The sequence below is a fragment of the Aethalodelphis obliquidens genome, unplaced genomic scaffold, assembly GCF_003676395.1.
Source record: "Aethalodelphis obliquidens isolate GAN/ISIS:26980383/991018 unplaced genomic scaffold, ASM367639v1 scaffold1, whole genome shotgun sequence".
In the NCBI taxonomy this organism is placed as follows: Eukaryota; Metazoa; Chordata; class Mammalia; order Artiodactyla; family Delphinidae; genus Aethalodelphis; species Aethalodelphis obliquidens.
In genome coordinates, this window is record NW_020837945.1 from 71,233,644 (window position 1) to 71,248,245 (window position 14,602).

The window sequence follows — 14,602 nt, forward strand, 5'->3', positions numbered from 1 at the left end:
TTCTGTGTTCTCCTCAATGCATCTGATTTCTATTTATAACAATGATAGTCACTTAAAACTCCATTTTTTCCTTTGTATGTGGTTTTCCAACAGTTCTCCAGTTCTCTGACACCAAATGAGTGTCCTACATTTCAATTCTGACACTAATTCCTGGAGTCAGCACAGACCCTACAGCTTTAGGATTCAGTCCCACGAGATGGCTCCCTCTTCAGATGCCAGCTGCCAATGGGGTTCCCAGGATGCCTGTACTTCTCCCTGGCCAACTGCCAACCCAGGGGTTCCCACAACTCCCTGCTCACGTTTCATAATTCACTAGAATGACTCACAGAACTCAGGGAAGCGCTATACTTATGATTACAGTTTATTATAAAGGATACAAATGAGTAGTCACATGAAGAGGAGGTACATAGGGCAAGGTCCCAAAGTATCCTGAGCACAGGAACCTCCGTCTCCATGGAGTCAGGGTGTGCCACTCTCCCAGTACATCGATATGTTCACCAACCAGGAAGCCCTTCCAAACCTCATCTTTATCAAGGTTCATTCAGTAAGCATGAGTGATTAAATCATTGGCCAGTGGCAACTGAGTTCCTGAGGTGGGGCTAAAAGGTCTGATCTTCTAAATAGCTTTTTCTTCTGGCAGCCAACGCCATCCTGAAGCTATCTGCGTGTCCCCATCAGTCATTTCATTAACTTAAGCTCGGATATAATGGAAAGGGGCTCATTATGAATAACAGACATTCTTATCACTCAGGAAATTCCAAAGGTTATAGGAGCTCTGTGCCAGAAACTGGACAGAGACCAAATATATATATATTTTTTTATTATACCACAGTCTGTGATTGACTTGATCTCCAAATTAGAAGAAAATAGGAGGGCTCTGCCCTTTCTCTCAGGATCAGCAGTTGGAATTTCATGTGGGTAATAATAAGGTAAATCCAAAACATGCTACTTCACTGAGTGTGGAACAGTCCACTTGACTATGAAGTCTGTTCCTTGCAGCAAAGCAAGGAGCCAGGGGGAGTTGTTCAGACTGAAAGGAGCCAAATTTGAAATAGCCTGCCTGGGGGTGGCATGAGGTGTACTCCCATTGGAAACTGTTGCTGCATTTGTGGCCCCAGAGGAGGTGTTTAATCAACTAACTCTCTAGTCAGTTCAGACGGAAATCCTTAAAGGAAAAGACCTTAGGCATGGCTTGTCAACCTCTAGGCCAGGTATTTCTCTGCTGTGATAGACTGTCTTGTGTATTGTACAGTGTTAAGGCATCATTCCTGGCTTCTCTACCCACTAGATGCCAGTAGCATACCACCCTTCTCCCCAGTTGTGACAACCAGAAATGTCTTCAGACATTGCCAAATATCTGCAGTGGGTACAATATCCTCCCTGGTTGATAACCACTGCCTTATGAGGTCTTTAAGGCTAGGCTGGTTTGGGGAGGCAGCAGTAACTGTCTCCCAAGCCAACGTGAGAACCTAACTATGGATGTAGGTTTCTAAAAGCAGTGCCATCTTTTGGAGCAAAAGTCAAGTCCTGATTCCAGGAACATGTGGTATAGAACTGTCATTCTCATCAGTTTACTTCCTGTCTGAATACTAAAGGGCACCCTTTTATAATCATTATTATACAGATGGTAGTGAAGGATCTAACCTGACTCACATGTCAAAGAATGGACTCTCAGTATCAGTGGCCTCGCTGTTTTCAGGTAGCCTGTGTTGGAAGCGTGGGTGTGCTCATACATGCATGTGTGTGAATGTTTGCACCAGCTTTTGTACATACCTGTGATACCTGTCAGAGTTATGAGGACTGTAACGTCTGGAGAACTATCTGGGGAAAACTGGACTTAAGCTAACTGGGAACAAATTAGATACTAATTTTCTTTCTTTCTTTCTTTTATTCTTTTTTATTTTTTAATTAAAAAATTTTTATTGGAGTATAGTTGATTTAAAGTGTTAGTTTCTGCTGTACAGCAAAGTGAATCAGCTGTACATATACATATATCCACTCTCTTTTAGATTCTTTTCCCATACAGGTCATTACAGAGTACTGAGTAGAGTTCCCTATGCTATACAGTAGGTCCTTTAAGTTATCTATTTTACATATAGTACTGTGTATATGTCAATCCCAATCTCCCAATTTATCCCTCCCCGCCTTTCCCCCCTGGTAACTGTAAGTTTGTTTTCTAGATCTGTGGCTCTGTTTTTTTTTTTTTTAAGTAAGTTCATTTGTACCATTTTTTCAGATACTCATTTTCTTCTTCCTCATATGACCCCAGTAATCCTCACTGAGATTATCCTTGTTAATCCTTCTCTACAGTGATACTTTTAGATTAAGTGGTCATTGTGGCTGATGGAGATAGTGGACAGTTTAGAAAGGAGTGGTCAGGTGAAGAAATTACAGTTCAAACCTATAGCTAAATACTGCCACACATTCAGACAGCAAAAGTCCTATAGAATGGTATGAAGCTTAGAGTCTCTTTAGAGTTTTGAATTTGCAGAGCCAACTTTCAGAAAGCTATCTCTTCTAGGTACTTTGTGTACAATTAGGATTTATTGCTGCAAATGTTTGGCCTTAGTAACTGCTTTGTGATCCAAACAAGTAGACTTTCTGTAGGTGGAGTTGACTAAAAGTAGCAGTTTTCTGTTCACAGTGGCTTTAAAACACACAAACAACAAAATTCAGGGCATTTATTAATTTGATCAATAGTTAATTATTTTATTAATTTAAAATTTTAATTAACAGTTAATTTTAACGGTTAATATTTTCAGCCACTAGAGTTTGAAATAATTACATGTGTAAGATTAAATTAAGATTTAGAGAAATAAAAGTAATTAGGTACCTTTTACTCCTGAACTGTTGTAATTTATTCTAACAGTCTTCTCTTGCTTGAGAAGTAACAATCATAAGTCATTTTTTTTTAGTTTGGTTTTTTTTTGGCCATGCCACATGGCTTGAGGGATCTTAGTTCCCTGACCGGGGATCGAACCCAGGCAGTGAAAGCGCTGAGTCCTAACCACTGGACTGCTAGGGAATTCCCCTAAGTCACTTTTAAACTGGTTTCTGATGTGTTTACAACCAGAACCGTTTGCATGTGCATTTACTGACCGTCAGGTACTTCTTGGTTAGAGCATAGTCGTCAGTCTGCTTTAACCATAAGGCATACTTTTATTTGGTCTTCCTAGCATCCTTTCTTCACCCATTTTGGGAGCTTTAAAGCATTTTTTATACACCAAGAATTTGAAATATTTTTCAACTAAAGTACTGCTTTTTCTCATGATCCACAATCCCAACACATTTTGACGGCTTGGAGGGAAAGCAATCAGAACAACCCTCTCTCCAAAGTAGTGACTTGTTTGACTTCCTACACACAGATTCCCGATTATGAAAGCATAATTTTTTTAACATCTTTATTTGAGTATAATTGCTTTACAATGGTGTGTTAATTTCAGCTTTATAACAAAGTGAATCAGTTATACATATACATATATCCCCATATCTCTTCCTTCTTGCGTCTCCCTCCCTCCCACCCTCCCTGTCCCACCCCTCTAGGTGGTCACAAAGCACCGGCTGCTTCCCACTAGCTATCTGTTTTACATTTGGTAGTGTATATATGTCCATGCCACTCTCTCACTTTGTCCCAGCTTACCCTTCCACCTCCCCGTGTCCTCAAGTCCATTGTCTAGTAGGTCTGTGTCTTTTTTTTTTTTTTTTTAGATTCCATGTATATGTGTTAGCATACGGTATTTGTTTTTCTCTGAAAGCATAATTTACAATTCATCTTTCTCTACTGTAGGTTTCTTTATTGCTTTGTGTTCTTTTTCATTTGTTTCTGGTCTTTAATCAAGTTTATTACTGGGGACCAAATTCCTTCTAACAAGTGTCGGTATACTTCTCATTAGCAGTCTTCTTGATCATGTCCAGAGGCTTACAGATGCTTTTCTTTTTGATCACCTTAAGTAATATATGCTATTGAAGAATCTCTTGGGATTCTATCAGAGGAAGGTTATCAGAATCCATAACACCCGTGGAAAAATTACTTAAGCATCGTAGTATAGACATCATCTGTGATAAATACTCTGCATAATTGTAATACTTTGCTTAATGTAATCATTTTTCTTAGATCCTAATTCAGCAAGTAGACCTTATGGAGCAGAAGTGTTTATGAAGGAAATAGTTTTGAAAGTTACTTCCTCCTCACAGTAAAGTGGATGTAAACTTGTGATCATAGCTTATTCATAGAAAGCTTTGTATTCGTTAACATCTATTCCCTTTTTAAAAAAACATTTTACTGAGGAATAATTACACTTCAAAATCTACCCACTTTAAGTGTACAACTCACTAAATTTGAGTAAATTTACCAAGTTGTCAACCATCACCGTAATCTAGTTTCAGAACATCTTTATCACCCCAGTAAGATCCCTCACACCCATTTATAGTTAATTTACATTCCCACCCCAAGTCCCAGTCCACCACTAATCTTTATATCTCTATAGATTTGTCTTTTCTGGACATTTCATGTAAATGCAGTCACACAGTATGTGATCTTTTGTGTCTGGCTTCTTTCACTTCATCTGTATCTTCTGATGGTGTCTGCCAAATTGATATGATATCATTCATGGGCTCCCAATTCCAGACAGTCTTTTCAGCGTCTTTGGTTTTAGGATTTTGTTGTTGTTGTTTTCCTCCCTTCATCCTTTTCCACTACAACTTCATCAATTCTTCTTTATCCTCCTTCTTTTAGAATTTCAATCTCTGCATATATGTACCTAGTCAGGGTCCAGTCAGGAGACAGAAACCATATGATAACTTGAATAGGGAAAATTTAATATAAAGAATTATTAACTCTGATGGGGGATTGAAGTAATGGGAGACTGGCTCATAAGGAGTAAAGAGAACTCTAAGGAATACAGGAATAGCAGATATAGGCAGCAGTCACCATCCCTAGGGCTGAGATAGAGCCCCCTGTGGAGGAACAAAGGTAGAAGAGGGCCATACCCCGAGGCTGCGATCCAGACCTCCTTGCTCACTGGATGGTAGAGTTTTCTGAAGGTGCAGAACTGCCCTGAGAGAATGTCCGGGCATGTTGTCCATGAGGGGTGCCATGGCAACAGCCCTTTTCAGGAAACCATTCTTTGGGGTGCAGGAGGAGGCTGCCCCCAGGGGGTGCTGTGCCTCAGAACTCAAGGGGTGCTGGGGGAAGTGGTTCATGGGAGGGGCCAGGCCTGCAACACCGGCTCGGAAGCTTTCCCAGGGGTCCAAGGGAAGCCACTTATGAAAAGTACCATCAGTGGCGCCCTGCTGCAAAGCCTCCTGAAGCCATGCTTACCCTGGGGAAAGTCACTTGCACCACAGGAGTCCTCTTACGGGAGCGCACCAGCAGCCAGAGAAACCCCTTCCTCCTCCAGTGTCCCTCCAGCGCCCTCTACTGCCGAAGGTGAACATTGTGCCAGCTGGCAAAAGATAAGTGTTTTCAAGTCCAGCTCCATTATCACAGAGCAGACAAAAAGAAGGGCAGGTTGGGAGCTGAAAGGCAATAAATTGAAAACTGGCACAATATATAAAGAGGAAAGTTCATGAACTATATTTTGGGTATTCTGTTGCTCCTCCCCACCTTCCCTCTTTTAATAAGTTGTTTTCTCCTTCTAAGGCAAGAGTAATTGTGGCTCTCCATTTTAAAGTGTTTCCTCTTGAGTCAGCAGTTACAGAACATTCATTAGAGTTGGATTTCTGGATGTGTTGGGTATCCCCTTATGTGCTAAAAGGAAAACAGGCTGCAAAGCAACATCAGATTGGCCAGTAGATTCTGAAGTTGACGCTATTCTTGTGCCTCACTTATTTTGTTTAAAAATGTGCAGATTTTGCTAGGGTACCAAGGTTTTAACCAGTTCTTCCTTGATCATCCCAATACCGGTATCTGGACATGCAAAAATTCTTCTTACAACCTGTCATTATTTTTGTTGTTGTTTGTCTTTATATTTTTGAACTTTTTCCAGTCAGTAGTAATAGCTTTATCCTATCTAAAGCATCAGGCGCATTTGAAATCGGTTCTTGTTAAAGAATTGATAAAAAGTTTCATAATTATGTTAACTTCTATTTGGAAGGAGTGCTTCTCAGACTTCTTTCTCAAGTGCTCTCATTTGGGGTATGTTTAATCCATTCAGTTGAGTAGCTTTCTTCTGTCTCTTTACTCCTTAATTATCCTAGACCCTGGTCTACTTTTATCCAGATCCTCAACTAGTGTTCCAACCACATTAACCTAATCATCTGCTTGTACTGACTAGAGAGTGAGCAGGATACAGCAGAAAGGCCTAGTACCCACGAGGCCTTCATGGTACTGACCAGTGACAGGTGTCATGTCCCTTTTGGTATCAGGCGCTGCCTCTCCCTCTCCGCTCTTGGGGTAAGATCCTCGCTTCCAAACCCGTGTAGTCTTCTGCACTCTTGGAAATATTCATGATTAGCCAGGAGATCACTGCACCTCTGGTAAAAAAGAAGAAACATGATAAAGTGTGACTTGACTTTATTTTCCAAAGAGGAGAGAGTGTTATTTTTTCTCTCAAAGAAAAGAAGGCTTCCTTTCTGTGAGGCTGAAGAACTGCTGAATAGTTTTTATGAAGACAGCGGTTTTCAGCAACCATGAATTGTCAACCGCCTCTCCTCTCTGGCGTGCCATGTTTTCTTTCGTAGCCTGGCCCTCAAGTAACCATGTTGGTTAGCTCTTTATTCAAGATATCTGTCTAAGATTTTTGTCTGGTTTTTCCTTTTCTATCACTCGTAAACAGGCTGAAATTTGCCTTTTGCTTTTAGACAATTTTTTATTTAGGAAATATTTTTTGGAAACCTATTATGTACAAAGCTCTTTGAGGATTTTAAGGACAAGGCAAGACTTACATATGATCCAAGGCAGTTTAGTGTTACTCAAATCAACGTTGCAAACCCAATGGTCTATGAAGGTCTACTATTGCCTAGAGTTTTTCCTTCTCTTCTAGCACTATTTAGAATGGAATACAGAGCTAGCCAGTGTATTGGGAACTGGATTTGAGTGGCACAAATTCAGACAGAGTATATGATATACATGAACTTCTTTGTTAAATGAAGTAGGATTTGTTATTTGCTAGTCAAAGATTTTGTTGCTATCTTAAGTTTTTCTATGCTTAGAGAGCATATGAAAACTGAGAGATTTCAATTCTTTTCTCTTATTTGTGTTTATAGCTTTGAAGACATTGATTTTTCAGGAATATTACTTGAGAATATGCTGTTATACAGAGCACTGTGTTAAGTATTTCAGGGCCAAACAGAAGAATTAGACACGATCTCATTTCCTCACACCGAGATATTATAATCTAGTGGTACATACAAACGTATATGTATACAGAGGAAACATGAAGAACAATTGAGCTACTCATGGCCAACTGCAGAATGATGTCATGTAAGCTTAGCGCTCTATTGAGGGGTTTAAATGCAGTAGATTGATCATTGTGTAGGTTTAATTAGGAAAAGTCTTTCACTAGGCATCAAAGGAAGTGAGGGATGAGACTTATCAGAACAGTCTTGTTTTCATGACTTGAATAGGCAGTATCTGCTTTTCTTGAACATGACTGTTATGTTTCACATTCTCCCCATTAAAATTATTTGGGTAGATGAGGTCTCTAGAGATTTAGGCATATCATTATTAGAAATCCTTTTCAAAATTCTTTCTTGGGAATAGACTTTGGAAAGTCTGCCGTAGGTTCCTAAAATTATGTTTGAGAGTTCTTTAGTAAAGATCATGTTGAATAGCTCCATGAAAATTTGTTGTTTACCAGGCATCTTCAGGGAGTTGCCAAACCATAGAGAAGTTCTTTTTTTTCCTCTGTGCCACCGGACAGGAAGGGAGTCTTTCCGTGAAACTTTGTTAAGGACATGGAAGACTTCTCACATTCAGTGGTTAATAGCAATAGTGGTCAGATGTTAGAAGCAAAGTTTCAATTCCACATACATTTAATGAGTAACCTCTGTGACCTAAATTCTGTGTTAGGTACTGATTCTGGTATAAAACAAAGAGCTAGATAGAGTTCTTGACTCTGAGAGTTTATCATTTAAGAGCACTTGAGATTTAGAGAATGAGAGAAATTGGAGTCATTTGTTGCTGCTTGGTAGAGAGTGTGTCCCTGTTTGCCTTAGGATGCTTCATTTTCTCCTTCACTGCTTTGCACTAAATGTGAATTTGTGTTTCCACCTGGAGTTGTAGCCACTTTGACCTTCTCAATGCTATGCATAATGTCACCAATTCAGTCTGTTGTGACTTGAACAGAGCCAAACTATAAATTGGATGTAAAGCTTCACCTGGACTCTGCTCCGTATCCTGCATAGAATGTAGCACCTAGCTGCTGCCCTGAGTGCTTAGCTGCCAGTAGCTTGGACTGCTTTCCATTATTATCCCTTACCTCCTCCCTTTCCATTTCCTGCTCCCCTTAACTCTTGTTTGCATTTAGATGCTGACATCAGAAGGAGCACACTCTCAAACAACAAATCATGTGTTTCCTCCCAGTCCTTGTAAGTACTTTTTTTTTTTTTAAATAAAACTTTGGGATATGTCGAGAAACAAACCCAGGTCTTGGCATATGGATGGGAAGGCCATGGGATGAAGCCATCTGAATTCACAAAGAGGCAAGTTTAATGTGACAGGCCTGCCTGATGGTGGTGAGTCCAGGGAAGAGAGCAGAAGATCATGGGATCAAACAGGCTGGGCTCCGGTGGAGGCAAAGCTCGCAGTGTGGATTATTTCTTCTCTGCTAACTCTGATTATACCAGAGGCTCCCAGAAGATCAGTTCTCAAAAGAGAGAACAGTGATCACGATTTCTGATTATGAAATCAGATTGAACAGGTTCCACGTAGACTCAACTAGAGGAAATAGTAGTTCATGCGGGAGTGACAATAGTCTTCATAGTCCACAAAGCAGTTTGACTCACTCTATTTTGTAAACAGGTGTTGTCATCTCCATTTTGCAGTTAAAGAAAGTGAAGTTTAGGGCTTCCCTGGTGGCGCAGTGGCTAAGAATCCGCCTGCCAATGCAGGGGACATGGGTTCGAGCCCTGGTCCGAGAAGATCCCACATGCCGCGGAGCAACTAAGCCCGTGCACCACAACTACTAAGCCTGTGCTCTAGAGCTCGTGAGCCATAACTACTGAAGCCCGCGCACCTAGAGCCCATGCTCCACAACAAGAGAAGCCACTGCGATGAGAAGCCCGCACACCGCGACGAAGAGTAACCCCCACTTGCTGCAACTAGAGAAAGCCCGCATGCAGCAACGAAGACCCGACGCAGCCAACAAATAAATAAATAAATAAATGAATAAATAAATTAATTACTTAAAAAAAAAAAAGAAAGTGAAGTTTAGAGAAAGGATTTGACAGAATTCTTAACCAGCAGTGCCATGAATGCTAGTAAGTGGGATTTGAGCCTAAGTCTTAAAACTATGTGTGGACCTGTGTAATTTGCTCTATACTCACATGTCTGAGGATGATGAGAAAGGAAGCTGAGTGGACTGGGGGTGCTGTGAGTGTTCTCTCAGTCCATAAATCACTGTGTATGGTATCGGGTCCTGAAGTTAGGGCTCCCATCCTCCTGTCTTCTCTCTATGCTCAGTCTTCCTTGACTCTCTGTTTCAGCTCTCACTGCTTCCTACACTCCACGTCTGCTGAGGCAGTGGCCATGGGGCTCCTGAAGCAGTTTGAGGGGATGCAGCTCCCAGCCGCCTCAGAGCTAGAGTGGCTTGTTCCAGAGCACGATGCCCCTCAGAAGGTAGATTCTTCAAGTCTTTTTCTCCACCCAGCGTCGAGCCCCAGGAGGCTGTGAGCCTTTCTGATATTGTTCTCCTTTATTACACGTCTCCAGTTTAGAATGAGCCTCCATGTTTCCCTCCTTACTTTTAGAAGCCATTCATTACAAATGTATGTCGGATAAATGAAGGAATGCGTGCACGCTTGCCTAGGTTTCCCCTAGCCATCGTCAGGATAGGAGATAACGGCTCCTCCAGTGTCCTTATTCCACATGACTGCTCACTAGATCCGGGGGCAGCACTCCTGTGTTGTGACCACCTTGAGACACTGGAAAAGTGAACTATTCAGGTTCTTCTTTGCTCTGCAGTTGAATAAGGCATGAAGCACCCTGGCACACCAAGGGTCCCGGGCTGGGTTCAGGGACAGCATTATCAAGGGGTGCCACCCCACTGGGAGGCCGTTTCTGTTCCTTTTGATTCTTGGAGCCCAAGACCCTCACTTCTAGTAGCCTGGTGCCTTATCATTTATTTCGAGGGCCAAGGTTCCCTGAAGCCCTTGCTTATGGTGTTCCTGAAACGGCTTTCATTAATTATGCTTCTGCCATGGCCAGAAGGGTCAGGCATATGTATTCCCCCAGATTGTCCGTGGTGGATCACCCTGTGCTTTTCTCCTGCAGCTCCTGCCCATCCCTGACTCACTGCCCATCTCACCAGATGACGGGCAGCATGCTGACATCTACAAGCTACGTATTCGTGTTCGAGGCAACCTGGAGTGGGCCCCACCCCGGCCTCAGATAATTTTTAATGTTCATCCAGCCCCAACGTGAGTAGTCAGTGGCCGTGCCCTTTGACAAACAGATACATTCTCTTTGGATTGTCAGAGCCTTCTCTTCACCCTATTGTCCCTACCTGCTGCTGTACCTCCCATACAATTCTAAAAGGCAGAGGGAGAGAGTTACCTACTTGCCTGCGAGTTTTTTTTTTTTAATATTTATTCATTTATTTATTTTGGCTGCGCCGAGTCTTAGTTGCAGTATGCGGACTCTTAGTTGCGGCATGCATGTGGGATCTAGTTCCCCGACCAGGGATTGAACCTGGGCCCCCTGCATTGGGAGCACAGAGTCTTACCCACTTGACCACCAGGGAAGTCCCTTGTCTGCGAGTTTTACTCTTAGTCCTTCCATTCCTTCCCAGAGCTAACCAGAAATGAGGTCTTTTTTTTTTTGGCGGTACGTGGGCTTTTCACTGTTGTGGCCTCTCCCGTTGCGGAGCACAGGCTCCGGACGCGCAGGCTCAGCGGCCATGGCTCACGGGCCCAGCCGCTCTGCGGCATGTGGGATCTTCCCGGACCGGGGCACGAACCCATGTCCCCTGCATCAGCAGGCGGACTCTCAACCACTGCGCCACCAGGGAAGCCCCAGAAATGAGCTCTTTTATCACTGGCCTCCCAACCTATTGCTTTCCTCCCAATAGTTTTATGAGCTTTTTTTTTTTTCCTCAAGATGGATGGATGCTTTTCTTTCCTTTTGTGCTCTCCTCTTTACTATTTCTCACCTCTTACATTTGTACAGAAAGTGTGGTTCATTACTGGGGAGAGTCACTGCCTAGACCTAAATTCTAACCTTACAATCCTTGGTTTAAATTGGTTCTCCCAATAGGTTCATTTTGTCCAACTCTAAAAAAATAGGTGAATTCCCCTCTCTTCCCATCCTTATGGGAGCCCTGTATTTGTATCCCCATCCTTTACGTCTCAGAGACCTCATGCAGCTGGTATCTGCCAATCCCCTCTCCTTCCCGTTTCCTCAGGAGGAAAATCGCTGTGGCCAAGCAGAATTACCGCTGTGCAGGATGTGGCATCCGGAGTGACCCTGGTGAGCGTCTTCTCTGGCCTCCCCTGCTGCCTCCAAGGGCTTTACCCTGTCACACACCTGGGTGAGGGAGCTGGTCAGAGAAGTAGTAAGAGGAGGTGACAGAGCAGAACTGGGGAAAGGGAAAGAAGAGGCCTGGAGGACGGAAAGGGGTACTACTAGGCAACAGTGCTGGTAATCAGAGGGAAATGATTTCTAGGAGCCCATTACCAGGATTGTGTACTGGAGAACCTTGTGTACCCTCAGCCAGGTCCTTGGAGGCTGGATCTTACCAACTGTGGCAGCACTTGTTTCCTCAGCGGCCTCCAGGCTGGGACACAGAAACCACAGGCCCCACTATGTCGGTTTCTGGCAGCTTTGGGAGCTCAAACAGAGGTGGCTGGAGCCCACTGGCCATCCCTTCCTCCTCTTTCAAAAGGAACAGCAGGGCTGCCTCACCAGCTTATAGATGGGAAAGCCACCTCTGACCTTCTGACTTTCCGTCTTTTTCAGATTACATCAAGCGGCTGCGGTACTGCGAGTACTTGGGCAAGTACTTCTGTCAGTGCTGCCACGAGAATGCCCAGATGGTTATCCCCAGCCGAGTTCTGCGCAAGTGGGACTTCAGCAAGTACTACGTCAGCAATTTCTCCAAGGACCTGCTCATTAAGATCTGGAACGATCCTCTCTTCAATGTGCAGGACATCAACAGTGCCCTCTATAGGAAGGTCAAGCTGCTCAATCAAGTCCGGGTAAGACCCTTGAAAAGGTCACGTCGTAGATTACCCTCTGTTCATAGAGGTTGCCCAATATCACCACACTCCTCTTTGTCGCTATGGTAGCGCTGTGACCGTCTCATCATTCTCACTTTCTCTACGTACTTCTTCATGCCATTTTCGAGGTATCTGTCTAGTTAGAGTCTCGAACCTGGCAAGGCAGCTTGAAAGCTATAGATAACGATGGCAAAAGCAGGATTTCTCCCTTCCCTGAAAATGTTACTGAACGGAGAATGGGGTGTCGGGTTGGAAGTTCAGATTCTGGACTTCTCAGCAGCTCCCAGCTGTGTATGTGATCTGGGCAGACTGACCTAGCAGAGGGCCCTGCCCTGACTGGGGGTGCCTTTGAAGCGAGTTGTTGAGTTACAGGTATAGAGAACAGTCTGGCTCTGGCTGCCTCGTGCAAAGCCTCCAGACACGCAGGGTTTAAAGGTACTGGCCTTTCTAACGGTGGTTTCTCTCCTCTTTACACCCCTCTGACTCCCCACCTACCACCACAATGCCGTTCTCTTCAGCTGCTGCGGGTCCAGCTGTGTCACATGAAGAACATGTTCAAGACGTGCCGACTGGCCAAAGAGTAAGTCTTGTGTGGAGGCCAGAGGCCTCTGGCTGAGCTAATGTCTCTGAAAGAAACATGTCCCAGCATTTGGCCCTTGTTATGTGAAGCAGGAGAGTAGGGGGATCTTGCAGAAAATTCCAGAAATGGTCAATGAGAAGCCTACAGCAGTAACTGTGTCTGTGTCCCTCTCTCTGGAAGGGGAGATCTGGTTATTCTACCCAGGGCAGGCCCACCACTCTTTGCAGGCTGACATGCATCACTACAGAAGGGCCTAAAAGTCACTTCTGCCCTCCAGACACCTGGTGGTATGGAGGGTTGAGGTGGCCTGGGCTGGCTGAATGTTACCCACCCTCATTACTCTGCCTAGGACGCTTTTCTTCCCTGTCCTGCTTCTGGATAGAAATCCTTCTGCCCTGATGTGCCACACAAAGTGTTCGTTCTCCGCTCCCACCCACTTCCCCTCATTTCCTGCAGGCTTCTGGACTCCTTTGACACAGTTCCAGGCCACCTGACAGAGGATCTCCACCTGTACTCGCTGAATGACCTGACTGCAGCCAGGAAGGGAGAGCTGGGGCCCCGGCTCGCTGACCTCACCAGGGCGGGGGCTGCCCACGTAGAGCGATGCATGGTAAGAAACTCTCACTTTAACGTGCTGCTGGGCCCTTGCTTCGGGGCACCGAGAGTAGCGTGCATCCAGGATTTTTGGCATTTAGTTCCAGGAAGTTGAATTGGCTTGTCAACACTGTGAGAAAAACTGTACAGGATTGCTCTTCCCTGGGTTGCTGAACAGCTAAATCATCCAGCTCTAAGGAACCTAGAATTAGAAGGTGATCTGGTGCTGGCATTTCTCCTGGGAAATGGGCAGGACTAAGCAGGCCTTCGCTAAAAAGTTGTCATGATGTGAGAGGAGGACCCTGGATTAGATTCTGGAGAGGGACTGGGTCTTGGCTTTATCATTTTCAATCACTGTGATCAAAGGAAATACTTTGCCCTCTCTGAGGTAAGCCTCAATTTTCTTGTCTCTAAAATGGAGATAATGATTAATACCCACTGTCCTTTCCTCTCAGTATTTTTGAGGATTGATGAAATAATTTATGTGAAAGCATTGTGTAAACTTAAAGTATTCTGTAGATGCAAGTTATCATTGTTCTTGATGTATCCAACATACCAGAAATTCATAAATTCCATATTTAGAATTTCCCATCTTAGAATATGTCCAGTTTGTGTTCCTGTAACAGTCCCAGAATTAGAGCTTAAAATGGGGCATATGTAGAAGTCCCATGTAGCAGGGGGGCATTGGAAAGACTTCACTGTAACCTGACTCAAGGCTGGGTGTTATTTTGGAGAACTGTACTTGCCTTTACATTTTACCTTAATTGGTTTGTTTCCTATTTCAAAATAAAATTGTTACCCAGGCTGGAATTTTGACTTTAGGAAGCCCTTTGTGGCATCGTTCCTTCCTTCTTTTCATCTCTTCTTTGAGAACCACTCTCACGGCTGGAGTTTCTCAAACTCTTGCCTCTCTTGTCTTCACCTTAAAGCTTTGTCTAACACTGCCCGGCAACACTGCCCAGCCCTGGCCCCAGTTTGGCTATCATGCTAAGTCCAGCCTGGGTCTCTTTCCTGAAGGTGGGAGAACACGTTCGAGTCCCTCAAGACTTATTT

At 43.8% G+C, this 14,602-nt stretch overlaps 1 protein-coding gene and 1 pseudogene across 8 annotated transcripts in view; one reads left to right on the forward strand and one right to left on the reverse strand.

The window, feature by feature from the left end:
- RUBCN (rubicon autophagy regulator) overlaps positions 1–14,602 on the forward strand; it is an 84,458-nt gene that overhangs the window by 48,694 nt on the left and 21,162 nt on the right. For 6 of the 8 annotated variants that reach the window (XR_003432969.1, XM_027107327.1, XM_027107315.1 and 3 more), the window contains 8 exons: positions 1,625–1,699; positions 8,469–8,529; positions 9,646–9,778; positions 10,433–10,578; positions 11,562–11,626; positions 12,116–12,354; positions 12,894–12,955; positions 13,412–13,565. Coding sequence is in view for 7 of the 8 variants with exons in the window: in XM_027107327.1 (XP_026963128.1) it covers positions 1,625–1,699; positions 8,469–8,529; positions 9,646–9,778; positions 10,433–10,578; positions 11,562–11,626; positions 12,116–12,354; positions 12,894–12,955; positions 13,412–13,565 (935 nt within the window). In the remaining variant the exon portion in view is untranslated. The remainder of the gene's footprint in view (positions 1–1,624; positions 1,700–8,468; positions 8,530–9,645; positions 9,779–10,432; positions 10,579–11,561; positions 11,627–12,115; positions 12,355–12,893; positions 12,956–13,411; positions 13,566–14,602) is intronic. The other 2 variants (XM_027107344.1, XM_027107360.1) reach the window with 1 other exon arrangement.
- LOC113620936 (endoplasmin pseudogene) lies at positions 5,517–6,893 on the reverse strand (annotated as a pseudogene).